The sequence below is a fragment of the Rhinolophus sinicus genome, linkage group LG06 (assembly GCF_036562045.2).
Source record: "Rhinolophus sinicus isolate RSC01 linkage group LG06, ASM3656204v1, whole genome shotgun sequence".
NCBI classification, from domain to species: Eukaryota; Metazoa; Chordata; class Mammalia; order Chiroptera; family Rhinolophidae; genus Rhinolophus; species Rhinolophus sinicus.
This window is the reverse complement of record NC_133756.1, coordinates 10,400,504-10,426,463: the sequence shown is the minus strand read 5'-3', so window position 1 is coordinate 10,426,463 and position 25,960 is coordinate 10,400,504. Positions and strand designations below refer to the sequence as shown.

Genomic DNA, 25,960 nt, shown 5'->3' with positions numbered 1-25,960 from the left:
GGGTACCTCTTTGTGTATTGATGGTATGTTTGCCTCTGGCTGTCTGTGTGTGTCTGGGGAGTAAGTCTGTGTGGATGCTCATATCTGTGTGTTGGCATGCTGTGCCCCATGTGAGTAGTTGTGTGCACATGTGCTAGAAAACCAGGCACCTGCTAAATATTTGTTTTGCTGGGCCCTGGGGGGCACCGTTGGCAGGGCTGCCGGTGCTGTTTGCAGTGTTTTTGACAGCTCCAGCACGGCCTCCAGAAGTGTGAACTTTCTCAGGGTAAACAGTTAATGATACTGTGATGCCAGCGCTGACCCCCTCACAGCGCCTCTTTGCAGGCTGGGAGTCATTAGGAGGCTTCTGGCTGGTGCCTCCCTCCTGCTCCCCCAGCGTGGCACTGAGAGACAGAGAGTAGCTGATGGGACAGTGGAGCTCGCACCCAACCCACACCCCTGCCACCTCACACTTCCTGCAGCTGGCAGGCCAGCTGTGGAGGAGAAAAACAACTTCTCTTGGCCAATCTTTACACATGCCTTCAGCCATCAGCACCTTGGAGAGCTCCTGAAGCCCAGCGTGGACTTGGGGGCGGGGGGCGGTGTTTGTGGGAGTGGGAGCAGCGTCAGCCCTGCTTTCAGGGCAGGTGCAGCCAGGACTGCAGTTGTGAGACTCCAGCCAGTGCAGGTCTCTGGATCAAGGGAAGCCCTAGTAGGGATGTGATTACCTAGTTAATTTATGCAAAAGCTCACTCTTGCCTGAATTGGGTCATAGCCTCTGAAGGCGCCTGAAACCCTGGCACAAAACCTGTTTCATTGATGAGAAAAGTAGCCCTTGATCCTCTGCCCCAGCAGCACCCTCCCTGCCCCTCACCTCTAGCACTGTGTCAGGAATGTGCCCATCCTGCCTGTGCCCCATGCCCCCGACCGTACACAGCCATGACGGGGCTTCGCCTTTCCTTTCAGCTGTGTTAAGTGTGTGGGACCTCTGAGTGTGTCGGACCTCTGAGTGTGTCTGTGTCTGTGTGCAGGCTTGCTTATATGTGTGGATCCCTGGAGGCAGATGTGTGCCTGTGGGGTCAGCCAGTGAATGTGTGTGTACATGCATGTACATGCATGTGCGTGTCACCACCTGCATAGACACGTGAGTGCCCTTTTGTGCGTGTGTCAGAACAGGGGTTTCCCAAAAGCCACACAAGGGTAGGGGTGTCTGGATACACCCCAGATGGGGCTCAGCTCCCCACTAGGTTATCTGCAGAGGGTAAGGACAAGATAAACACTGGGATTTACCCTAGAAGTCTGTGATGTGAAAGAAGCAAGAGTTCAGAGAGAGTGTTGAAGAGTGTTTTATTCTCCTCCCAGTTTACAGGTGAGAAAACTGAGTTCCCGTCAGGAACTTGGCTTGTGTGAAGTTTGCAGAGGCAGAGCTGGAGCCACAATCTGTGATCCTGCTTTCTCTTCAGTATTCCCCTCACCACCTCCTTGCGAGTGGCCCACTGCTTCTGCCTTGAGCCCTCTATGCTGATTTCAGCAAATCAGGGGTCAAAGACTCCAGATTCCTAGGGTCTCTAGCCAGGCTAGAGGAAGCCCCCTGGGGCCTCTCTTCCCTGTCCTGCCTCTGTGCCAATCAGTGGAGGTCCCTTTAACAGATGGATCAGGCCTCCCACTCCCAACCCCCTGCCGCTGCCGCTGAAGAGAGAAAACCTTTCCAGACAGCCCCTGTCTGTGTTTCATTACAAAGACGCAGCCATATTCCATTAATTCCTCATTTGCTGTGGGCAAAGCGCTGATATGTACATTTTTACCTGGGGTGGTTTTAATCAGTTAATTTAACCAGAAACATTATTAATGTATTTCTTTGCCACTCGACTGCCCATCTGTTGAACAACTTACCTGTTGGAGAGCAATGTCACCTCCTGTGACTTGGAGCCCTCGGCTGCCCAAGAACAAGATGAGGTTCTGCATATTTAAGAGCTTTGCAGACCAAGGGTGAGGGCTGGGGGTGCCGCTCGCTGCCCCGTGCAGACTCCCAGGCTGCAGCTGGCAGCACGGCTTCCCTTTACCCCAGGCTGTAGGCAAATGCCACCTCCTCCCTTTGATCATCACTTTGGTGGCAGGTTCTGGGTCGCAGAAGAGGATGCCTGCTCATGGCTGAGGAGTGGAAGGGGCCCTGTGAGCAGGGGTTTGCCTCTGGCGACAGATCTGAGCTCTGAGTGCAGCCTCGCTGCTTCCTGGGCAAGCAGCCCCACCTCGCGAGCCTCAGTTTCCTCATCCATCTCTTGCATCTGTCGGAAGGATTCAGTGAGAAAGTCCATGTGAACTCCAGGCCTGGGGCCACGCTAGAGTGGATACTCCATATAAGGAGATTTCCTTCCTCGAGGTTAAATGAGTTCATGGCCCCACATCATGGATGATCCCAAGGACGCCGAAAGTCTGCATTACCCTTGGGGAGTCAGGAGTGACAGTCAGTGTAACCACCAGTCTGGGAGGGGAGGGGCAGCAGCCAATCAGAGTCCCCTGTGGTTGGGTCATAGGAAGTTCAGAGAGGGGGATCCCCAGGGAGGGGTTGAAATAGTTGAGACAGAAGCAGAACTTTCATCAGAGGTTTGGAGATGCTGCTTGGCTGAGCGGGGTGGGGACTGCCACCCATTGCACAGACCTGACCTCCCCTAAACCTTGGCTCTCCTGGGCTTCTCAGCTTCCTCCTCTTTCCACCTCCTTCCTCAGAAACCAGGAATCAGCCAGAGCTCGGGGTGCCCTGTCCCACTTCTGAACCTGCACTTCTGGGACTGACACAGCCAGCTCAGGTTTGTGTCCTGTGCTCCCGGCTTTCTGATATCCTGGGGTGACTGTAGGGTGGCAAAGTCATGTGCCCCCTCCTAGTGACACAGTGAGGCCTGGGTCAGAGTGCACACCCACTGCCTGACCAACCAGCTCTCACCTACCCTCAGCAGGTGCTGTGGTCACAGGGGCCTCGCCCTCTAAGGGCTGGGTGAGCAGTATGAAAATGCCTCTCTGAGGCAATGCCTCTACCTCAGGCTCCAAGTGTCCCTGTCTGAAAGGACATCAAGGCATCACTCGTAGAGGAAAGAGAGGGCAGATGTGAGGGAGGGGCTGGAGCAATGGGAGGGAGGCTAGGGCAGATAGGACCCCACCCTCAGGACACAGCAGGGCCAGATCCTCAGTGGGAACTCTCCCTCTTGCCTTGGTCTGCTTTGATTTCATAAATTCTGTAACACCACTGACTATAAGATACATAATGGTGTGTACTTCCCTAAGGAAAAAAATGCCACAAATTAAACTATGACGCTGTGCTTTCTTATCGTCTATTGCAAAACCCATCTCCATTTCAAGGATGTTAAAATGTGTGTGTGTGTGTTGGGAAGATGATTTGGAATCAGTGAAATATGGTAATGAAAACAACACTAGCTGCTGTTTCTCAGAGTTCTCTGTGCACCAGGCTCTCTGCTGAGGGTTATATGTGCCACATTTCATTCAATCCTTGCAAAACCCTGTAAATCAAGTTCAGAGAGGTTAAGCAGTGTTACAAGGTCACACAGAAAATTGTAACACTACTTAAATAGCATTTGACTCTGTCTATGTACCAGCAAGATCACCCCCCACATGTGTAGTTAAGGACTTTGAGACCCACGGAGCATGACAGGCTTGCCAGAGGTCATGCAGCCTGAGGGGGCAGAGGAGCGAGGATGGCTGACCACTTCACCATCCTGTTATCAGCCAGCAGGGCAGAGCTGAGCCTCAAACCCTGCTGTGCTCCTAACCACTAGGTATTATTGTTTCTTTTCAAGAGCAAAGGGCGCCAGAGGGGGCAGTTCTGCATTGCTGTCTGCCCACAGGACTCAACCTCTCTCTGGCCCTCCCAGGTGGGTCCTGCAGAGGCTGCTCCCTCTCTGCCCCCCACCTCTGGCTGGGCATGGGTTTTCTGTACTGGCTGGCTGACAGACAGTGAGTCTCACCTTTCCGGCTTCCTTCAGAATTCTAACAGCCAGTAGACTGAGTGGGAGCAGCAGGCAGGCAGAGACAAGGCAGAAATGGAGAAAAGAGCGAGAGCTGCCTCTGAAAGCTCACAAATTGGTCCCATAGAGAAATGGAGCCTCTTTTTTGCCCGTCAGCTCACTCCCCCAACCATTACCAGGCAAACAGCGTAAGGGCCTTGGCTGGAGCAAAACCCAGGCTGCATGTGGGAAATGGCACTGGGGCAGTCATGGCTCCTCTTAAAGGAGCCCAGAGACGCCAGGGACAGGTCTCAGCTCAACCTCCTCAAAGGAGAACTGAGCTGAGTATGGAGCTGATGCATGGGGGAGACTTGACCCCAGGTAACTTCAGGTGGGTATGAGCAGTCAGGACCCACCTGATTCAGGGAGAAGGGGCAGGTGCTGGATAGATAGACACAGGAAGCTGGGGGACCTGCAATCTATCCCCACAGCAGATGGGGATCAGGCATGGACAAAAGGTGAGGCTGGCCCAGGAATTATAAATTCAGGGGCAGACCTTACTCTGAACTTCAGGCAGAGAGCCTCAGAAAGGGAGACTCAGAGGCCACAGAGCTCATGCACTCTGCTGGCACTGGGCTGAGGGTTTTATGTACAGAATTTCTTCTAACCTGCCAAACAGCACTGGGAGGCGAAACCCCCATTTCACAGATGTGAAAACTGACACACAGAGAGGGTGAGTAACAGTTGGTTAGTAGCTAAGCTGGGACGTGAGGCGCACCAAAGCAGTCTGACTTCAGGCCATTATGCCCTGGTCCCTCTAGGGAAACTGAGGCATTAGACAAGTGAGCCAGGCAGGACAAGATGAGCTCCCAGAGCCAGGGCACACAATCAGCACAGACGAGCTTCAGGAACTAGTTCGCTGCAGCTCCCTAATTCCCTCCCAGCCTTGCTCGGCTGTGGTCCTAGGCCCATGGCAGGGCTGAGCGGGGGGTGGGACATAGGCCTTGCTCTTGAGAACTAGGAGCCAAGCTACATCCAGCAGAAGCAAGCCCGCGTGCTTCTGTTGACGGCCAGTATGGCGCTGGCTGTTGGGGTAGGAGGAGCGTTGTATCCTGCTCTCTGCACCGTGTGCCTCTCCTCATGAGGATGCTCGACGGCAGCGGCAGGGCCTGGGAGGCCCTGGGAGGCCCTGGGCACTGTGCATTCCCACAACTCTCTCCGGTTCTCCATGGCTGAGCTCACTGGCAGACCCAGCACTTACTGGGAGATGCTGTGGAGACGTAATCCCAATGTGTCAGCTGTGAGCAGAGCAATGGAGAAAGGAGCAGCAGTTTCTCAAGGCAGCACATCTTTTTGAGTCAGGGACTGAGAAAAACTGATGCCCAGGAGGAGATGGTGTAGTAGGTGGCGGGGTGGGGGTGGGGGGACAGGGAGGAAGCGCATAACCATACCTGACCCCTGCCTGATTGTTGAAATCACCAGGCTCTTTCATGCTCCACTCCTACTGGTCCTCTGCTCATTTAGCACATTTACGCCTCTGCTCAATCAGCTTCTACTCACTTCAAATCCCAGCTTAAATATCACCTCCTCTAAGAAGCCTTCTGGGATTTCTCCTGGCCATTTTCATTTCCTAAAAAACTTAGCATTTATCACAACAGAGCAGTCATCACCCTATTTTTAATTACTTCTTTATTTGACTCTCCCTCTTCAGACTGTGAGCAACCCGAGGAGATGACGGACTCATCCATTTCATCCATTTTTCCACTCCCCTGCACTGAGAAGATACCAATAAATGTTTGTTGCATTGAACTTCCCTTGGGAGAGTCATAAAGAACAGTCCCCTCTAGGCACTCACTATCATCTCACCCTGTTTATTTCTTTCATAGCTTTTATAATAGGAAGGCTGGCAGCTGAAAGGCAGGGAGGGTGTGAGGCAGAGTGCCAGGCCCACTGAGTTGGTGCTTTGGGATTCACTGGGGCAAGTGCTTGGAGAGTGGACTGAGAAGAGGGAGGGGGAGGAGGGAGAGCATAAAAACGCTGGTGCCATGGTCCAGGGTGTGCGCTGGAGGGTCATGATGGAGATAGGAAAGGTAGGTCCCCGAGTCATTGGGCAGGGGGGCCCCAAATTCAGTCTTTGTTCAAATGAGGGAGATGGGGGCTAGAAATGACACCAAGATTTTCAGCCTGGACCCCTAAAGGGCATCAGTGCCCTTCCCTGAGATGGGAAGTCCAGGGAAAGAGTAGGTTTGGGGAGAAAATACTGCACAGGAAGTACTCACTTAACATTGTCAATGGATTCTTGGAACTGCGGTGAAATGACGTATAACAAAGCCAATTTTACCCTAGGCTAATCGATATAAAGAGGACTTAAGTTCATACGGCATCTCATTGTTATAACGAAATGCCGTTGGATGAAATGGAGCTACTTGAGGACCTGTTATATCTGAGTTCAGAAATGTCGTGTTGGAGCAACTGGGGAGGACTTGAAGGCATATCACAGGACAGAGATCCTTCCTCAGACCAACGCCTGTTCCGCCACAGCCTGGAGACTGTCAGCCTCTCATCAAAGGCAGCGTGCATTTGGGGGTGATGCTGAACACCCTTCTCCTGGGAGAGGATGACAGGCAGCCCACCCAGGCACGAACGGGGCCCATTCTGGAAGGGCACTTACTTGATCTGTCCTTCTGGAAAACAAGATTTCACTTGTTGATTCTCATGGACTAATTCTTTCTACTTGGAAATACCCGAAGGGTTTTGTTGTTGTTGTTGCTGCTGTTGTTAATTAGAACCTTTTAAAGCAATGAAAGAATGGGTTGGAAACGACTGAACCCATACGGTAGAATGAGAACCACACACCATTTGCTAAATAGTTAAACATACATCTAACAACACGAATTTATGAATAACCTACAGATTCAAGGACTCTGGGTGCTGGTGGTAACTACCTGGTGAGATCCATTCCCAGACAAGGCTTAGGAAGGGGCTTCCATGTTGGTTCTGGGCTAGATGCTCCATTTCCTCACCCGTGTACTGTTTACAGGCCTTAGGCTCTTAATCACACCAAAACAGAGCAGGACTCCTGATCTGTAGAAGCTGTGTGATTTTGGACAAATCACTAACTTCTCTGAGCTTCCGTTTCCTCCTCTGAACGCAAAATGAGAAGCGTAGTATTAATAGAATCCGTCTTATGACTCCTGAATTGCTGTTGGTACCTCTGCTCATCCATACCAGATGGTTATACAGAAAATTCTGTCTTCGCATTTGTTCAAAGTTCAGGGTTTAGCGGACAGCATCTTTAAACCTATATTTAAAAAATTCAAGCTATTCTTTTTCTCCCTGGTTGCTGACGCTCCATGCAAATTTTGAGAGCGAAACTTTGCTCCAGTTCTGAGAATGCCCCTGCTGTGCTGCCCTTACAAACCACCGTGGGCTTACTGAGGGGCTGGGCTTACTGAGGGGCTGGGCTTACTGAGGGGCTGGGCTTACTGAGGGGCGGTGACTGGAGGGCATGAGGAGTCTTGCTGGCGTTTGGCCATTCATGTTCAGCTTTCTGGTCTGGATGCTCCTATAAGAAATTCCCCCCTGCGCTCACCTCACCGTGTAAAAGCCCCGAACTATCTTCTTGTTTGTTGTGGTGTCCCCTTCTGCCTTATGGTTAAAAGCCGCCAACCATGTGTTACCTTCCCTAGAGTTTTGTTGTTTAGCCATTTTATGCTTGCTTACATTTGTATGTTTCATACATATTGACATAGTTGAGAAATGCTTATTGAGTGCCTACTATGTGTCAAGTCCTGTTCTAGCACTGGAGAGAAAGTGATGGACAACATCTGTATGCTCAAAGAGCTTATATTCTCGTGGTGGTGGGGCGGGGGGCAGGGAGAAGCAGACTATAAACCAGATAACAAGCACATTTTCAACCTACATTAAGAACTTTGAGGAAACATTGTGTTACCCAGGTAGAGGGCTCCCCTACTGTTATGTGCTGTGTGCCCGGTGCCTGACACAGGGAGGTGTTTCCTGAGCGTTTGTTGAATGAAGGAAGGGCTGAGTGGATGAAAACTTCTATCAGCGGTGTCAGTGGGGAACAAGGTGACGGGAATTCCTTTGTATGAGCTGAGAGCTTGTGAAGATGCAAGGAGTCTCATGTGCTAATGATCATAATTAAGTCAGAATCTCTATTTCAACCCAATGCCTTGGGGAGAGAGGCACAAAGCGTTGGGCTGATGAATTGGCTCCCTTCCCTGCTGTGCCCTCCCCCAGGTGAGATGTGTACCCACACCTGCCCAGGTGCACGCATGCGCGCGCGCATGAATGAAAACCTAGCGGAGTAATCACACCTTTAAGCTGTGTTATAACAAGCAGTGTCCCAGAATCAATCCAGTAACAAACCAAACCTGTTGCACTGGACCCCCAGTGTTAAGTAGATCGGACACTGTCGCTGTCATACTTTCACTCTTGTCACCGGCGCTCATGGCTGGGGACCAGGGGTGTGGGGCGGACTGAGATGTGAAGGCTCCAGCTCAGCACTTCAAATAGCTCGCACCTCAGAAGGGAAAATACTTTTGCCCAAATCACTGTAATGCAGCGATTCCCGAAGCGTGTTTCCAGTGAGATGCTCTTCCGGAAAAGGTTCCCACGGTTATCAAGTAAGTTGGGGAAATGTTGCTTGCTCTGCCCCATCTCAGAATTTGCACGAGAGCGGAGTAAATGCCCGGAGAAGTCCTGCAGAAAAGAAACCTGCTCAGCCTTGTTTAACTTCTAGTTTCCCAAGTGTACGGAAGACGTTAGACCCCCTGCACACTGACTGCAATAGCAGGGACACAGCTGTCCCTCGAGCCAGACTGGAGGTGCCCATTCTCTGTTCTACCCAAGGCAGCACAGTGGATGGAGTCAGAACCTGGGTGGGATGAGAAGAGAAAGCGGAAGGACACGTCTCCCCAGGCAGGAGAGAGCAATCTGCTGTTAGCAGCTGAGGAACCCCAGCCTCCCACACTGCGTGTGGTCCAGGCTGCGTGGGGCTGCAGCGTGGGAACTTCCAGGTGAGCAGGGAGCTGTGGGAGGGACCAGAGGACGCCAAGGCGAAGCTGGGCTATACCGTCTATTTCCGGGAGGCCAGTGCAAAGTCATGAGCTAAGACCCCAGAGGAGGTCAGAATACGTCAGCAGAAAGTGGAAGCAGCTTTAGCCCCATTTATGTGCGGGTTTTCTCTGGAGGGGTGGGGAAAGCCTGCAGGGTGGGTGGAAAGAGGGTAGACGACTGTGGTAGGTTCTGGCTAATCGTGAACTGAGCTGGTATTTTCAGCAGCATAAAGTGCTGCCTTTGAGAGTTCCCACCGGGGAGAGGTGTGGCCAGGAGGCCCACCTGGGAGAGCTCATCCCAGAGTGGGAGGAGGCAGGGAGAGGCTGTGTTTGTTGTTGCAGCCTAATGAAAACAACATGTTTTTTGTCTACCAGGCCCCTTTCTGTCACTCCAGCAGTATTGTCAGAGAAGAAACAAAACAAAATAGAGAAGTGGAAGTTGATTCTATAATTAGTGCAGTTTCTTCACTGTTCATTCAGGATCTCCAGAGATCAATTAACTTGCTTTTAAGCTAAAAGGCATCTGAATAAGTGTTTAACCTGCATAGCAATTGATATTTAAAACAGATGAGGATGGGAGTAATAACGCAGAACGGGCTGCCTCTTTCTCCTCCACTAATTTCTCCGGCTTCTGCTCCCCGTGCCCTTTGCCTCTGCCCACGCCATATCTGGAGTGGCCTGAGATTGGGCCTCCTGGCATTCTCAGGGCAGGGCTGTGGGCAGATAGGCTAGCGCGTAGGGGCTGCCAGAGGCAGGGCTATCTGTGTTCCAGCTGCTGGCCCCACTGTGTAGCAGGTGCCCCAGGGTTTGGTGATGAGCCCCAATTAGGGCTGGTTCTTCCAGCCCGGGAGAACCAGGCCCTCTCCGTACAGGCACCCAAGCACGTCAGCAGACACACAGCACTCTGTCCGTCCTTGTGAGGGGCGGGGCCTACTGCGGGCGCCTCAGCGGTGGCTTCCTCATCTGGGCAGAGCCCAGCATTGCGGGACTTGGGTTTGAAACCTGCAGGATCTCCTGGCTGAGCAGCGTCATAGGAGATGGTCTGAAGGATATTTGTGTGTTTTCTGCTTTGTCACTTAGGTATCAAAGTCCTGAACTGGAATTAGCTTTTCAAAACAAGCAGTGTGTGTGTGTGTGTGTGTGTGTGTGTGTGTGTCCGTGTCCGTGTACATGCACGTGCACTTATATTTAACAAACATGTCTTCACATCCTCTCTGCTGATAGTGTGTCAGGCACTGGGGACAGGAAGGAGACGCCAGGACGGCGAAGGGGTGTCCCCACCCTCCAGATGACCATAGCCGAATGGGGGAGGGGGGCACCGATACATCACAACACATGTGAGGGTACATAGCAGGAGGAATTCGGAGCTTGGGGAAGGTGACTGAGTCCGGGACCCCCAAATGCAGGCCCTGCCACAAAGACTAGGGTGGGAGTGGTTTCCCTGGGAGGTGCCCCCAGGAAGCATGGGGATGCCCAGGAAAGGGAGGGAAGGGCAGGAAGGTGTGTGAGTAGGCGGTTACACTGTGGGTGGCCAGGCTCAGCCCTGCTGGTGCCCTTTGAGAAACTGCAGATGGTGCCCCGAAATTGTGCCTCTGAGGGAGGGACAAGGAAGCTGGGGTTCGTCCACCTGCCCCTGGCTCCTCGGCCCATAACCCCCTGGCTCCTGTGGTCTGTGTTATGTTGGTCACGCCTCCACCATTGCCGGAGCAGGCCCGGGGCAAGCAGGGGAAATGTGTGCTGGTGGCCTCTGGAGTGGGAAAGGGCATAAGGACAGTGTCTGCTGCAAGGCGCAGAAGGCAAATCGGGAAGCCAGGTTTGCAAAGAGGAAACAGAAGAAATAGTGCTCCCGGCAGAGGAAGAGCACATGCGAAGGGTCGGAAACATGGAGGGAAGGGTGAGAAGCTAGTGTGGGTGGAGGACATGCTGCCTGGAGGAGCTGAGGCTGGAGAGAGGTTGGGCTGGACCTAGAAGGGCCTGGAAGGCCAAGGTTAGGGCTGGCCTTTCTGCTGTGGGCATGTGTGGGAGCGTGGGCTGTGTGATGGCTCCGCCCAGCTAGGAGGTGGGATGGCCCCACCAGTGTCTGGCGATGCCAGATCTTCCGTCCTCCCGCCCCTCTGGCAAGGGCGCTCACTGCTCACTGGGGCCCTCTGCAGCACCCCCCTCCCAGCCCTTTCCCCAGCAGCTCTGCCTCCTGCTCCTCCGCCTGATGACAGCCCATCGGTCATCAGGGTCTCTGGGCAGCAAAGGAAGCCTCCAGCCATCCTCCCGACTCGGTCGATTCTGCAATATTTGACTTGTTGTACAGACAAGCTCCACATATCACCAGATCAATTAAAACAACTGCCACTAGGCCCTGGGACTCAATCAGGAGCCCCTCCCCTGGGACCCCACGAGAGTGCACATCCTCTCCTAAGATCTGCTCTTTCTCTGGATGCCCTCATCTCAGTTAAAGGCCCCCCCAGCTTCCCTGTCACCTCATAATAATGCTTTACTCTTATCGAGGGCTCACAATGTGCCTTGGTTGATTTATGCCATTTAAGCCTCAAAACAGCCCTATGTTGTAAGTGCTATTAATATCCCTGTCTTCAGATAATGAAACAGATGCGTAGGGCAGAGAAGGGACTTGCCCAAGGACATTCAGCCGGAGAGCCGTGGGGTCATTTCCAAGCCAGGCCATCTGGCTGCCGAGTCCATATACTGAACTGAACTTCCAGACTCTGGAGTCATCTCCCGATGCACCCTCTCCCAGACCCCACCTCCCTCCCTCATCTCATCTCTGCCCAGTCCTTGAAAAGCAAGCCCTGTAGCTCCTTTCCTGCCTGGCCCCTCCCTCCCCCAACTGGCCCTGTCTTAGCACAAGTTCTCATGCCCCTGATACACACCCAAGACCAGCCTCTCCCCCGCTGGCTGCCATACTCGCTGCACATGTTAGCTCTAAGCAGGTCAGATGCTGCTTCCTCCATGAAGACTTTTACCCCACACTCTCCTCTCTGAGTCTCCCCAGCTTTGTATGCCATTCTTATAAGGAGAGTTGTTATCCTTATAGTGTTTCTTCATGCCCCTCCTCTCATCTCTTCTTCAAGCAATGAGCTCCTGAAGGGCTGAGAGTATGTCTGGTCTCTCTTGACTCACCCACTGCCCAGCTTGGTGCCTCCTTCACAGTGGTAGCCAATAAACTGCTTGGGGAATGAATGAGAGAGAGAGAGAGAGAAGAGACACATATACTTGTCTCCCCTTCCTTGCCTATAACCTCAGAAAGCCCATCCCTGGACCTTTTCTGCTGGGCACTGCTCACCTTCTATAAACCATATACTATGTCCATCAGGGAAAGCCAGCCAATTTGTTCCCTTACTCCTCTTCCTGCTACGACAAGAGCACAGAGAGACCCAAAAAGCAAGTTCCAAGGCACGGAGAGGGCCCCTGAAAGGCTAGCTAAGGTGCAGCAGAGAGCAGAGCCTGGCTCTTAACCCGCAGGCTGCAGAGCCGCAGGGGTTCTGGCAGGGAGAAGAGAGAACCCTGATCAGAACAGCCAGGGAGGTGGCCCCAGGAAGAGGCTGTTGGCAACAGTCTCACTGGTCAGGATCTCAATTAGTCGACGACACCTTGGAAACTTCAGAAGAACAAAGCAGACTAGATAAAGAAAGTACACTCAGGACCCAGAGGACAGACTGTGCCTGGGCTTGGTGCTGGGCATGTGAATGTCTCCTGGGACTTGACTGCGAGGCAGACGGTGGCAGCGTGCTGCAGGCCCTGCCTGAGCCTCCCTTGCTCACTGAGCTCAGAGCTGGGCTGGCCAGGCTGCTTTTACAAGGGCCAAGTTCAAGAGCACAAAGTTGTTCAAGAGAAAGAAAAATCTCAACAGACTCCAGACCGGCCCTAGATGGTCTTGAGGTCATGGGCTTAAGCAAGGGACCCAGCCTTCAGCTCCATCTGCCCTGGGACCTGTGCCTTGGGGGACCTCTAGGGCCACTGCCCAGACAATGAGGGACAGGAAGGGAGCTGTCTCTAGGACCCTTGCCCTGAATGATGAGGCAAGGCAGAGCAGCAATGACAACCCTTCCTCCTGATTTTTGCGGTCACATTCAGCTTCACACAGGCCACCATAGCATGCTTACCTGGGAGGCAGGGAAATTCCACCATTTGGGCACATTTCCAGAGATGGAAGAAAAGCAATCTTAAACATATGGGCATTTATGCTTAGGGTATTCAGAATGTTTCTCAAAACATATGACAACAGAATGTTTCTCAAAACATAGTAGAAGGAGCAAGAAGGAAGTTGATTCCAGTTGGCACAGCCAATTCCATCCCTCCACCCCCCACTCCCGGCCCTGAATTCCACTGTCTGTAAGTAAGGTTAGGTCTGAGCAATTGTCCTTATGCTGTGGTGCTTGGCAGGGCCCTGGGGACTACAGAGCCTTTTCAGGAACGGTGGCATCAAGTCTCTAAGAGCCCAGATGATAGAAATGGGCTTGGGCAGTGGTGGGCTAATGAATGTGCTCTCCAGAAAAAAGTCCTAATTTGTAGCATCTGCTTATTTCTGTGGTGTAAATACTTTCACTGTGGCCTATTTCAAGCTGCCAAGAGTTTAATAACTGTTTTTCAAAATTTCCAAAAATTTAACTATTGGCTCTCGGAAGTTGGCTTTGGTTGTAGGAGAGAAGAGAATTTGCCATTTAGTAGTTTTAACAACATCCTTAACCCCCCCGGGCCTCAGTTATCTCTTATGTAGAATGGGGCAATAATAGCTTCTAATGTGGCTGTAGAGGTTCTTACGAGTATTAAATGAAGTGGGTAGAAAGCACTCAGCATCGTCTCTGACACGATGTGTTGTTCTTGTTGTTATTATCATTACTATTTGTTTAACCATTCGATTTCCACTCAAGATTTTGTTTGAAAAAATGTTCCAGCTGCACCTGTGCTCCACCCCCTGTTTACATCTTCTGGGATCCATCTCACACACACACACACACACACACACACACACACACACACACACACACACACACACACACACACACACACACACACACACACACACACTCCCTCAGACCCTCAGACCCCATCCCTGGTGTGTCTGCTCCATTTTATTAAAGCAGAAAGCAGTGACAATTATTTTCATAATGAACTGGCTCTTCAAATTAATGCCAATTACACTATGCAATCATGATTAAGTTTATGCATTAATCAATGGTGCCAACCTACTTATTAGCCTCTTTAAATAGCGATCATGAGGAATGGATGGGAAGAAAGAAAATGAAGAGGAGCCAGTGGAATGGGGGAGCGGCCTCTGAGGCGGGTAGGTTGCTCTCTCCAGAAGCCAAGACCCAAAGCAGCCTTTGTTCCGTGAAGCAGAGCTTGAATCAGAACACAGCCCTTCAGACCCTGAGCTTCTGAAGCCCCCTGCACAAAGGAAGAGGGGCAAGAGGACGCAAAAGGAAGAGGGTAGAAAAAAGAACCCTCAACGTTTATTAATTGACCAGGTTTAGTGCCCTCTTCTCTTCCTCCATAATCGTGAAAGGCTAAATGTGGTCGGTACTTCCTCCGAAGTAATGTCTCCCCCATCTGAGGTCAGGACCCCTAGATGCAGAGCCTGAGGCAGAGATTCGGATGCATGGGGTCGATAGAGGGGAAGAGTGCTCTTTAGGAAAAGCCAGTAGGGAGGGATCAAAGCTGGGGGGCAGGGCTGGAGGCAAAGATGTGTCCTTAGGAAAATCTGGCCTTTGCTTGATGCAGTGGGGGAGGGTGTTGGGGGTTCTGGAGCATACACCCACCACAGAGTTATCTCCACTCTTTGGAGCCCCAGTATCAGTCAGTCATTGGCTGCAGACTGCCCCCAGGGCACAGGTGATTGATGTAACCTTCTGGGCAACTGAGAACAATTCTCTAGAGAAAAGGGCAGCCTATGAATGGAACTAAGATTCAAACCCAGAACCCACTCTCTGAACCTCTGTGTTGTACCCAAATATTTGCTGCCTGGGTGTCCCAAGACTTTAACACTTTTGGGGTCACCTTGCCCTTACATGTTCAAGTAGAATGACTCCGATCCTTACGCTGCATTTGGGGGTGGTGGGCGTCTCTCTCACCTGTGAGAATGCTCCAGGGCTTTCCGTTTCTCCTAAGCACCTCTTGCTCCAACTTCCTTCTCTGCTGAATTTTTCATCTCCTGTCTCAATCCGCTTCCTGCACCTCTTGTCCTCTCTGCCCTGCTTCACCCTGGGCTGGGCACTGCCCACCGCCCGTCATTTTCGCCAAAGCACAAGTTGGTGTCAGTTTTCTGTGGCAGACTTTCCTAACCAATGGGCTCCTGTAAGAAAGGGAGGTGACCGCACAGTGCAAGCTAACTGGAAAGGGAGCATCGAGCATCACTGCTAACATGCTCCTTCCCGCCGTGAAAGGTTTCTTACCTGCCTTGCCTGCCTTTGGGCCTGGGTGATATTCTCCTTTCTCTCATTTTTGGACCCACTTCCTACCTATTCCCTTTCTCTTAGGCCCTTCTGTCCCATCCTCCCCATTCAACAACGTCCCATTTTAGTATTTTTTTTTGCATAGCAATTTAGTACTATCATAATCGTATCTTCTCCATATAGGCCCTAAGGTATTTTTATCACTGAGATAAAGGCTGCCCTTCCCCTAGAACAGGGGACAAACTATAGCCAGAGTGCATGGACTGCCAAATCCCGCCCACCACCTGCTTTTGTAAATAAAGTTTTATTGGAACTCAGTCATACCCATTTGTTTACATGATGTCTATGGCTGCTTTCATGCTACAGTGGAGGAGTTGAATAGACCATCTGGTCCACAGAGCCAAAATATTTATCTGGTCCTTGTCAACCCCTGCCCTAGAATGTGGAAGTTCAAAATTCATTTTGTTTTTCTAAACAGCATTGCTTCTCTTCTCCTGTGAGAACTCTTGGCTGTGTACCATGAATTTAGTTACTAGTTTTCTTTTTTACCCATAAGAATCAACCCTTGGAAGTATGCACCCCATTTTGCAGATGGAGAAACTGAGTCTCAGAGAGACTGAATAACTTCCTAGGGTAGAACTAGGGTTCAGACTGAGGTGTGGCTGTCACTGGATCCTGAGTTGGGAACCTCTCCACTACTGCTCCACACATATGCTGGTTATTGTCGGCTGAGTGCTCTCGGGTAGCAGGGACCCAGCGCTGACTTCTCTTGGTATCTCAGTACCCAGTGACAGGTTGGTACATGGCAGAGATTGGGGTGTGTTTATGGAACTGAACTGTGGTCTGAGACTGAGCTCTGTCTCTGGGCGTGGTGGGTCTCAGGGGCTGAGATGTATCACTACCCTTGTGAGATACCAGCTTCTCTCTCTCCTATTTCCCTTACCTGCCAAGGTGTAGAGGCCTGGAAGAAGGTGTAAAGCCCTAGGAAATGGCTTTGTCCCACGACCTTTGACCCTCATTTGGGATGTATAATGGCCAGACTTCTCCCCAGGCTCTCTTCTTTAATTTCTACATTTTAAAATAATAAAAATAGTACATATCTATTGTAAATCATTTGGAAATAATCAAGAAAATACAAAGAGCAAGATTCAAAGTCTCCATAAACCCCTTTGACTCAGAAATACTCACTGGTAACATGTTGATACAAATCCTTCCAGTCTTTTTGCTATAAATATAAATATATGCTTTTGGTTTAATAAATAGATATCATACTGTAGTATGATTTTGTTGCTTGGGAGGCGGGGAAGAAAAGATGAGCATTTCCTGTGTCATTAAGTATTCTTTAAGAGCTCTTTTTAAAGGTTTTTTCCTTATTACCAAAGTTATCACTCAATGCAGAGGACTTGGGGGGAAAAGCACTAAGCAGAAGCAATCCATTATCTTTCGCCTTTCTCAAATGAACCTCTGTTAAAATTTTGGTGTATGCCCTTCTGGTATGTCCTTTCTGATTTTAATTGGAATTCCATTAAATTTATAAATTAATTTGAGGAGAACTGACATTTTTACAATATTGAGTCTTCCTCTCCAGGAGAAAGTTATGCCTCTCCATTTATTCAAGTCTTTTATGTTCCCCAGTAAAGTTTTGTAGTTTTCTTGATATAGGAATTGTACATTTATTGTAAACTATTTTATTTTTTTGTTGTTGCTGTTGTGAATAGGGTCTCTTTTTTTCCCTTATAATTTCTCATGGTTTGTTGCTGCCATAGAGGAAGACTACACGTTTTTCTGTGTTTGCATCCTAGCCCTTTGATCAGCTCGCTGTTTAGCTTCTGCTAGGTTTTCATCTGATTCTCTTGAGTTTTTAAGAATGTGGTCATAAACATCTGCGAATAATATTGTGCTTCTTTTCTAATTGTACTACCTTGATTTGTGACTTTTGTCTTACTTATACTGTGATTTAAAAATAATATTTTATTGCGGAGAATGTCTGTCATATACACTTAGTGAGAATGAGTCCCTGTGTAGCCCCCACCTCACCCCAGTAACCCGTGGCCCATCCTGCCCAATTCATACCCCCTTCATAGCCACCCCTCCCATATTATTTGGAAGCAAATCCCCAACACATTATACTATCCTATACTCTGACTGTTAATGCCGCAAGTTGTTCTGCCGTATTGGTGGGTTTTGATATGTTGAGTTATCTCACTTTGGAACATTAAGTTGTTTCTATTTTTTTCAATAGCATGTCAAGACTATCCTTATCCACAAAGGTGTTTATGTATCTCTGACTTTTGCCAAATTTACATCCCTAGAAATGGAATTGCTGGGTCATGTGGTATTTTGATCATTTATTTTCCTTTAAACACACAATCACATGATGGCTTTTCTGATGAGAAATATGACACATGCTCACTGCAGAACTTTTGGAAAATACAGAACAGCACAAAGAAGGAAATGAAAGTCACCCATAATCCTACCACTCAGAGAGAAGCCCTCTTCATGTTTTGGAATGCATTCTTCTTGTCTTGTTGTATGTGCCTGTTCAGCACGTTTATGCACCTGCTGTAATACTGGTGTGTGTGTGTGTGTGTGTGTGTGTGTGTGTGTGTGTGTGTTGGGGGGAGGGGTGCAGGAGTATTTGTCCACTTTTTAAAACATTCACTATTTTTTTAAAAATTTGAAAACTATTGAAGCAACCCAAATACTCATCAACTGTGAGTGAACAACTACATCTATGGAGGTACCCAATGGTACCTCCATAAAAAATAACATTATTTAATAACAAAAGAAATGAAGTGTTGAAACATGCTACAACATGGATAAACCTCAAAAACATTATGCTAAGTGAAAGAAGCCAGATCAGAAGACCACATATTGCATCATTCCATTTATCAGGAATGTCCAGAAAAGACAAATCTCTAGAGGCAGAAAGTAAATTAGTGGTTGCCAAAGGCTGGGGGCAAAAACAATGATTGACTGTAAGTGGGCACCAGGGAGCTTTTGGGGTGATGGAAATGTTCAGAAGCTGGATTGTGGCTACACACAACTCAGTAGATTTACTAAAAATCAGTGGACACTTAAAACGAGGTGAATTGTGTGGAGTTTCTTCATGTAAATAATAAAGTTGATTTTTTTTAAAGAATAAAGTTTTATTTGGAAAATATAGAAAAGCACAGAGAACAAAATAAATCTACCACAGAAGACTATTCACTTGTGTTGTTTTGAAATGTCTCTAATCTTATGTCAGTGCTACAAGTTCCTCATCTTCCTTCCATTCTTCCTCTCCTAACATGGGGGGTCACACTGTATTTCCTGCTTTCTAACCTCTGTTTTCCACTTGAAATAGATCATGAATGTTGCCCAAATCATTGACTCTTTACTGTTATATGGAAATATATAGCCAATTGCAGTTTATTATTTCTCTGGTGTTGCCCATCTCTAGCTCCCCCTCCCCGTACATATCTGTGTGTCCATCATTGCAGTCAAGTTCTAGAAACTGAAGTATTGAGTCAAAGATGTGAGCATTTTGAAGGCTTTTGATGTATTTCTAATGGCCCCCAAAGAAGGCAGGTGTACCAGTTCCCACTTCCACCAACAGTTAAGCATGTGTTTGTTTCCAGATACATTCACCAAAACTGGATGTTATAATTTATATGTTTGCCAATGGGATGGGCAAAAAAAAACTGGTATCTCACTGTTGGTTTAAATTGAGTTTATTTGATTATTAGGGAGAATGCACATTTCTTCGTATGTTAATAGCTTCTTTGTATTATTATTATTAGTTTTTTCTTTTGTGAAACATCCATGCTTGCGTTTTACACATTTTTCTGTTGGAGGGTTTGTATTTTTTGTTGGGTTTTAAGTGCTTTTTATAAAATAAGCAGCCTTTGTACTGCCATATATGTTACCAATATCATTTACAAGTTTATTTGCCTTTTAATTTTGTTTATGGTCATTTTGATAAATACAAATTTTATATTGTTTTTATGGCGTTATCAATCTTTATCCTAGGGTTTCTCACTTTATTGAAATGCCTAGGAAGACCTCCTCCACCTCAATTTTGTATAATAATCACCTGTACTTTTTTTGGTACTTTTATAGTGTTTCCTTTCCTCCTTCCTTCCCTTGCTTTCTTGCTGTTTAATCTTTACTCCATCTGGAATTTACTTTGATATATGGCTTAAGATTAGAATCTAACTTAAATTTCTCCCAAAGAATTGAATAATTGTCTCCACACAATTACTAAATAATTCATCTTTTACCTACTGATTGGAAATAGCCACCTTTATCATGCTTTAAATACTTATCTCTACTTGAATCTCTTTCTGGGTGCTTTTTAATCTCATTCCATTGATTTATCTGTGTTTTCAAATGCCATTAAGACATGGTTTTAATTATTTTGGCTTTATGATATATTTTAAGTCTGGCAGTACAAGTCACCTCTCATCTCTTTTTTTAGGCTGTTATCTCCTGTTTAGTCTTCCAGATGCATTTTAGACTCATTTTGTCAAGTAAAATAAATATCCCTCTATGGATCTGATTGGAATTGAATTAAACTGAAAAATTAATTTGTAGAAAACTGACACCTCTACCCTTGAACCTAACTATCCAGGAACATGACATGCTTCCTCATTTATATCTACTTTTATGTCTATCATTGAAGGTGTTTTCTCATTTTTATTACTAGCATTGGACACCTCTTATTTGATTTAATATTATTTAATATTTTTGTTAGTATTGTAAAGGAAATTATTTCGCCATTAAGTTTTCTTACTGATTGTTGCTGATATAAAGAAACACTCTTAATGTGTGCTAACTGGTCCTTTAACTTGACTCTCCTACTAGTTCCTACTAGTTTTCATGTTTAGGGATTATTTTGAGGGTTTTAAGAAGGCACTTATGCCATTTGCAAATAAGAATTTTTTTTCTTTCCAGGAGGTATGCCTCTAAATTCTTTTCCTTTCTTATTTCATTGGTTAGTAATGTGGTGTGAATCCTTATCATGCCCCCTTTTCTTTAATGAGACTGCCTCTAGCGTTTCACCATTAGTGTGATATGAAAGGCTGATTTGAGCTAAAGATGCTTCAAGGAAGTATCTTTCCTGGTGCTAGTTTATTAAGCGTTCTTAACAGCATTAGGTATTGGATTTTATTAAGTGCCTTCCTGCATTTTGTAAGTTGGTTATATGTTTTTTTCTCCTTTAAACTATTGATGTGATGGAGTGATATTCATATTGAACCACCCTTACATTCCTGGAATACAAGTCTGTATGGTCATGGTATGTTATCCTTATAATATTCTGGGAGATTCTACTTGCCAGCACTCTACTGAGAATTTTCATAGCAATATTAATAAATTGGTGATTTTATTTTGGCTCTGTTTGTCAGTCTCTATTATCAGTAATTTTCTAGCTGAGTGAAATGAATTAGGAGGGTTTTCATAATTCTTATGCTTCAGCACAATTCCTGTGTATGGGAATTATATAGGATATTATTGAACATTGGGGGTGGGGGATCTTGTCCATAAAACCTTCTGAGCCAAGCATTTTTGTTAGCGCCCCTTCCTTCCCCAGCATACACAATCTTACCGATCTCTCACAGGAGGAATCTTTGAGTATGCAGACGGCCCCAATGCCCAGGTCATGAACGCTGAGGAGCATGCCTTTCGATTTTCTGCCAACATCATCAACAGGAACAGGACTCTGCTGCCCAATACAACCTTGACCTATGACATCCAGAGGATTCACTTCCACGACAGCTTTGAAGCCACCAAGAAGGGTGAGTGTGCAGTTCCATTTGCTTTCTTCCAGGCCTGGGCCTGAATAGGGCATTGTTTGCTGTCCAAGGTCCTGAAAATGGGCCAGAGGTTTGGGTGGGCTTGGGGCTTAGAGCCTTTTCTGCCGTGTTTCAGAACCTGCGACTGTCGCAGTTCAGTTTAGGCTGTGTGATCTCCCAGGAGCAGTAGGTTGTCCATCAGGAGTTCCCAGGCCACTGGCAGAGGGAATGAGGGGCCATGGGAGGGGGGTGAGGGGTGAGGAGTAGGGCGTGTGATGGAGCTGGGGAGGTAACAGTAAGACAGCCAGCCCAGGCCTCTGACACCTCTAAACCAAAGCCAACATTTTCAAACTTATTTTTTATTTCATTGAAATCCTACCCAGACTATAAAAATGCTTAAGGCGTATAAAAAAGAATATGTATAAGTTCAAATATGCAACATTTGCTTGCCACAAAAAGAATTACTGAAATCAGCAAAGATGCTTCTGTAACTGAAAACAGTGTGACTCCAAAGGCTGTGGTGATGACACTTGAAATCTGACATTGGCCTTGGCATTCACTATGTTTTCATATTTTGTTTTGGTTGCCCGACAATAAGAAAATCATAATTCATAAAAATAATTTGTAGTAATCCAATCAATTTTTCCTACAGCTGAATTTAAAAAAATTTCTTTTAGATGTTGGGCTGCATCCTTCCTCATTAGTGAGACATTTACAATAAACTCCAATGACTATACAGAGAGGACTGGAGAACTTTATTCCAAGATACACACACACACACACACACACACACACACACACGCACGCACGCACGCATGCATGCACACCCATACGCACCAAACAAGGTAACTTGTCGATACCTGAATGAGCTAACAGTTTCCAGCATGGCATATAGCACATGTGAGTGTACAAGTATGCTCTTTTGTTACGGTTTTAAAAAATGTAGTTCATATATATACATTTAATTTAAATTTAACTTAAAGGCTTAGATAACTCAGGGAATAACATCCATAGTTTCACGGAACTCCATTTAAAAATCTCGGGCCTAACGACTCTCATTCCCAGAGAAGACTTAGTCATCCTTCCTATAATATGCTGTAATAGTCCCTTGCTTTTCTTCTGCAAGGCTCTTATCACATTTGTAGTTAAATAATTGTGCGTGTTTAATATCTGTCCCCTTCTCTCCAACGCTACTGAAAGGAAAGCTCTCTCTTGTTAACCAGTACAGCCCTGGCACCTAAAAGACTGGTGTATAGTCAGTGCTCAATGAAGTGATCTTTGAGTAACTCAATGAAGGAATGGTGTGAGGATGGGGCATGGGAGTCTGAGCACCATTGTCCAAGAGCCCTGTCAGTTGAGCTTAGGGACGCATCATCCACGCATCTGGGGAAAACTGAGACCCATCCACAGGGGACCCTTGGTTTTTCTAAGGGGTTCCAAGTAGCTAATTAAGGACTCCTGGGATCCTAGGTGCAGACCTGCCAAGGTGCTACCTTCTGCTAGCTCTGTTTTCCAACACTGTGGGTAAACATTTCAGTACAGAAAGGCAGCTGAGCATGGGCTTATAGCCAGGACTGCCTGGACTTGCCCCCTGTCCGCTCTGATATTAGTGTGTGACCTTGGACAATATGTGCCTCAGTTTTCTCATCTACAAAATGGGCACACCTTTGTGAAGTACTTAGCACATATGAAGTACCATATTGGACTTTGTCCTCCTTACATTGGCTGACTTGTTCTCCACGTGTTGAGGCATCAAGTCACTGGCCTCACACCTACAGGTGCTTGCCCGTTGCTGGCTCTTGTCCCTTCCACTTGGCTTCTCCTTGCCTTGTGCACTGAAGGTTGGAGTGTCCTTGACATTCAACACAGCTAACTCTGACATTTTTGAGGTCACTGCCCTGAGTTTCAGAGCCAGCCTGCACCCAGATTAAAGGCACCCCACCCTCTAGCCACCCCACCCCAACAGCCTGAAAGAGTGGTCTTCTGTCCATCACCCCTCTCCCATGCTGGCATGCCCTCCCTGCACACGTCCTCCCCGCTCTCTTCCCAGCATGCCCTGCAGCCAACACTGTGCAGTCAGGTATCCACCTACCTGTGAGCGTCCATGCTGGCACCCTCTGCCCAGCCTTGTCCATCTAGAAAGTGACTGAACGCAACCAAAACTGCTCAGTAAAAAGATCAGAACACAGAACAAACACCTAGAGTCGGAGCACAGAGGCCCACATGGGCAGAACCACCCCTAAAGGGCTAGGCTGTTTTCTGCCCATTTTTTTCTAAAAACCACTAAAATAACACAATGACTTCCTAGTGATGCACTTGCAGTTCAGTGCTGGGACCTTCCCCAGCTAACAGCGAGCCCGGGCAGAGCTGCAGAGCCTTCTGAGTCACTTCCTCCGCTAGAAACTTACAGTCCTACATATGTGGAACTACCCAGTGGTGGGTGAGCAGGCCTGAGATGGAAACGCCCAGCTCTGGAAGTCCAGCCAGACTGGTCCAAGTGATCAAAGCCACAGCCCCTCCCCACCTTACACCAGATCACGTGACTTAAACCCTGGATGGTATGTCCCTGCACCAGGTCACGTGACTTTACTTAAAACCCTGGATGGTATGTCCCATCTTCTTTCCCTAAATCATTATTAGAGCCCGTGAGGGCCTGTCCAGCCTGGCCCAGTGTGACCTTCCAGCCACATCTGTGCCACTCACTCCCTCAGCCTCTGGGTATGAGCCATACCTACCGTTCTCAGGGTGTCATGCTTCCTCCCACCTCAGGGCTTTTGCACATGCTGTGCCCTCTGCTTGTAATTTCCTTACCCTTGTAAACCCCACCTCTGCCCTGCCCTTGGTTTAGCTAACTCATCCTTCTCAGGGGAGCCCTCCCTGAGCCCCCAGTTATGGTCAGGTCTTTCTGCTTCTATCTTATAACACTCTGGACTTTTCTTTCACAACTCTGAACCCTGGCATGTGTGTGATTACGTGAATATTGCCTATCTCTTCTGTCCTTGGCTTTTCTCTGCTGTACTGTAGCACCATTGCCCCGATTGCTGGTACCATACACTGGTTTTGCCTGTTTTTGAACTTTACATAAATAGAATACCAGTGTGTATTTTTTTGAGTCTTGCTTCTTTCCCCCTACAATATATCTGTGAGATTCACCTACGTTATTAAATATAACAGTAGTGTACTGTTTTTCACTGTTGTGCAGCATTCCATTTTATGAATATGCCACAATTTTTCAAAATCAAAAATGACTGTTGGACATTTGAGTTGTTTCCATTTATGGCCATAGAGTAGTGCTGCTATGAACATTCTTCTAAATGTCCTTTGGTGCACAAATGTGCACATTTTTTGTTGGGCGTATACCTACGAGTGGAAGTGTGAGGTCATAGGATGTGTGTATATTCAGCCAAATGGTTTTCCTAAGTTGCAAACTGCCCAGTGATGGGTGAACAGGCCTGAGACAGAAACACCTAGTTCTGGAAGTCCAGCCAGAGGGGTCCAAATGATCAAAAGGTTTTCCAACACCGATTTGCACTCCCTCCAGCCACGGATGCCACTTGGCAGTGGCTCCACATCTTTACTAACTCTGGGTGAAAATCAGTTTTATTTTAATTTTGGCCGTTTTGGTGGTTTACATGGTGGGCATCTGTGTTGTGGTTTTATTTTGTGTTTCCCTGATGACCAGAGATGTGGAGCATCCTTTCATGTGCTAATAAATCATTTGAATTTTCTCTTTCCTGGAGTGCTTTTTGGAGACTTTCAACCACTTTAAAAAATTGGTTTGCTTGTCATTATCCTATTGATTTGTAGGAGGCTTTTATATATTCTGGATAAGAACCCTTGGTTGGATACATATATTGCATGTATCTATTGCAGTTGCGTTTGCCTTTTCACTCTCTTAGTAGTATCTTTTGAGGCACAAAATTCTTAATTTAAAGAAGCCCAATTTACCCATATTTTCCATTATGGGTAATGCCTTCTGTGTTCTGTTTTTATCTATCCTAAGGTCATGAAGATATTCTCCTATGTTCTTTTCTAGAAACTCTATTGTTTTCTCTTTCGTATTTTGCTCTCTGGTCTATCTCAAATCGATTTTCTATTTATGGTAGGAGATAGGGGTTAATTTATTTTTCTACACTATGCTGGTGGGAGTGAAAACTGGCTCATCTTCTCAGGAGACCTGTTTGGAAGTATCTACTAAAACTAAATGTAAGCCTGCCAGGCTGGTCCTAGCCACTTTGTTGATAGTCGCCAAAAGTTGGAAAAAAGGTCCATCAACAGTGAAATGGATAGACTGGAGTATACACAATGAAATGTGCATCAGCAATAAAAAAAGTACAGACTCTTGCTACGTACAACGTCATGGATGAACCTTGTAGCCGTCATGTTGAGTGAGGAAACAGCGGTTGCCTCTGCAGGAGGGAGTGGTGTGCAGTGGGTGTTAACCTTTAAACGGGAGAGAAAACCTTCTTAGGTGTGGAAATGTTCTATATCTTGATCTACATTGCAGTTACATGAGTGCAGTTCTGTGTAAAAATTCATAAAAGTCTGTGCTTAAAAATGAATGCACTCTCCTGATTTGTGTTACATCTCATTAATGTCCGTATGATAATATACCAAAGACGTCCCAACCATGCTGTGGTTGGAAGCACCACTGTCTGACCCTGGAGGCATTTCTGCTGTTGGATCATGCTCCCCATCGGGTACCCTCCACCCCTTGGGTCCCCATGTTCTGTAATCTTTCTTTTCTTTTTGATCTTTGGTTTTTCAAA

At 47.4% G+C, this 25,960-nt stretch overlaps 1 protein-coding gene across 2 annotated transcripts in view; it reads left to right on the top strand.

Annotated features, from left to right (window-relative positions):
- Positions 1–25,960, top strand: part of GRIK3 (glutamate ionotropic receptor kainate type subunit 3) — a 212,050-nt gene that overhangs the window by 107,540 nt on the left and 78,550 nt on the right. The window contains exons 1-2 of one of the 2 annotated variants that reach the window (XM_074334407.1): positions 8,872–8,974; positions 21,018–21,194. In XM_074334407.1, coding sequence (XP_074190508.1) covers positions 21,059–21,194 — 136 coding nt within the window. In that variant the 5' untranslated portion in view covers positions 8,872–8,974; positions 21,018–21,058. Of the gene's footprint in view, positions 1–8,871; positions 8,975–21,017; positions 21,195–25,960 lie in introns of those variants that run through there. The other variant, XM_074334406.1, reaches the window with a different exon arrangement.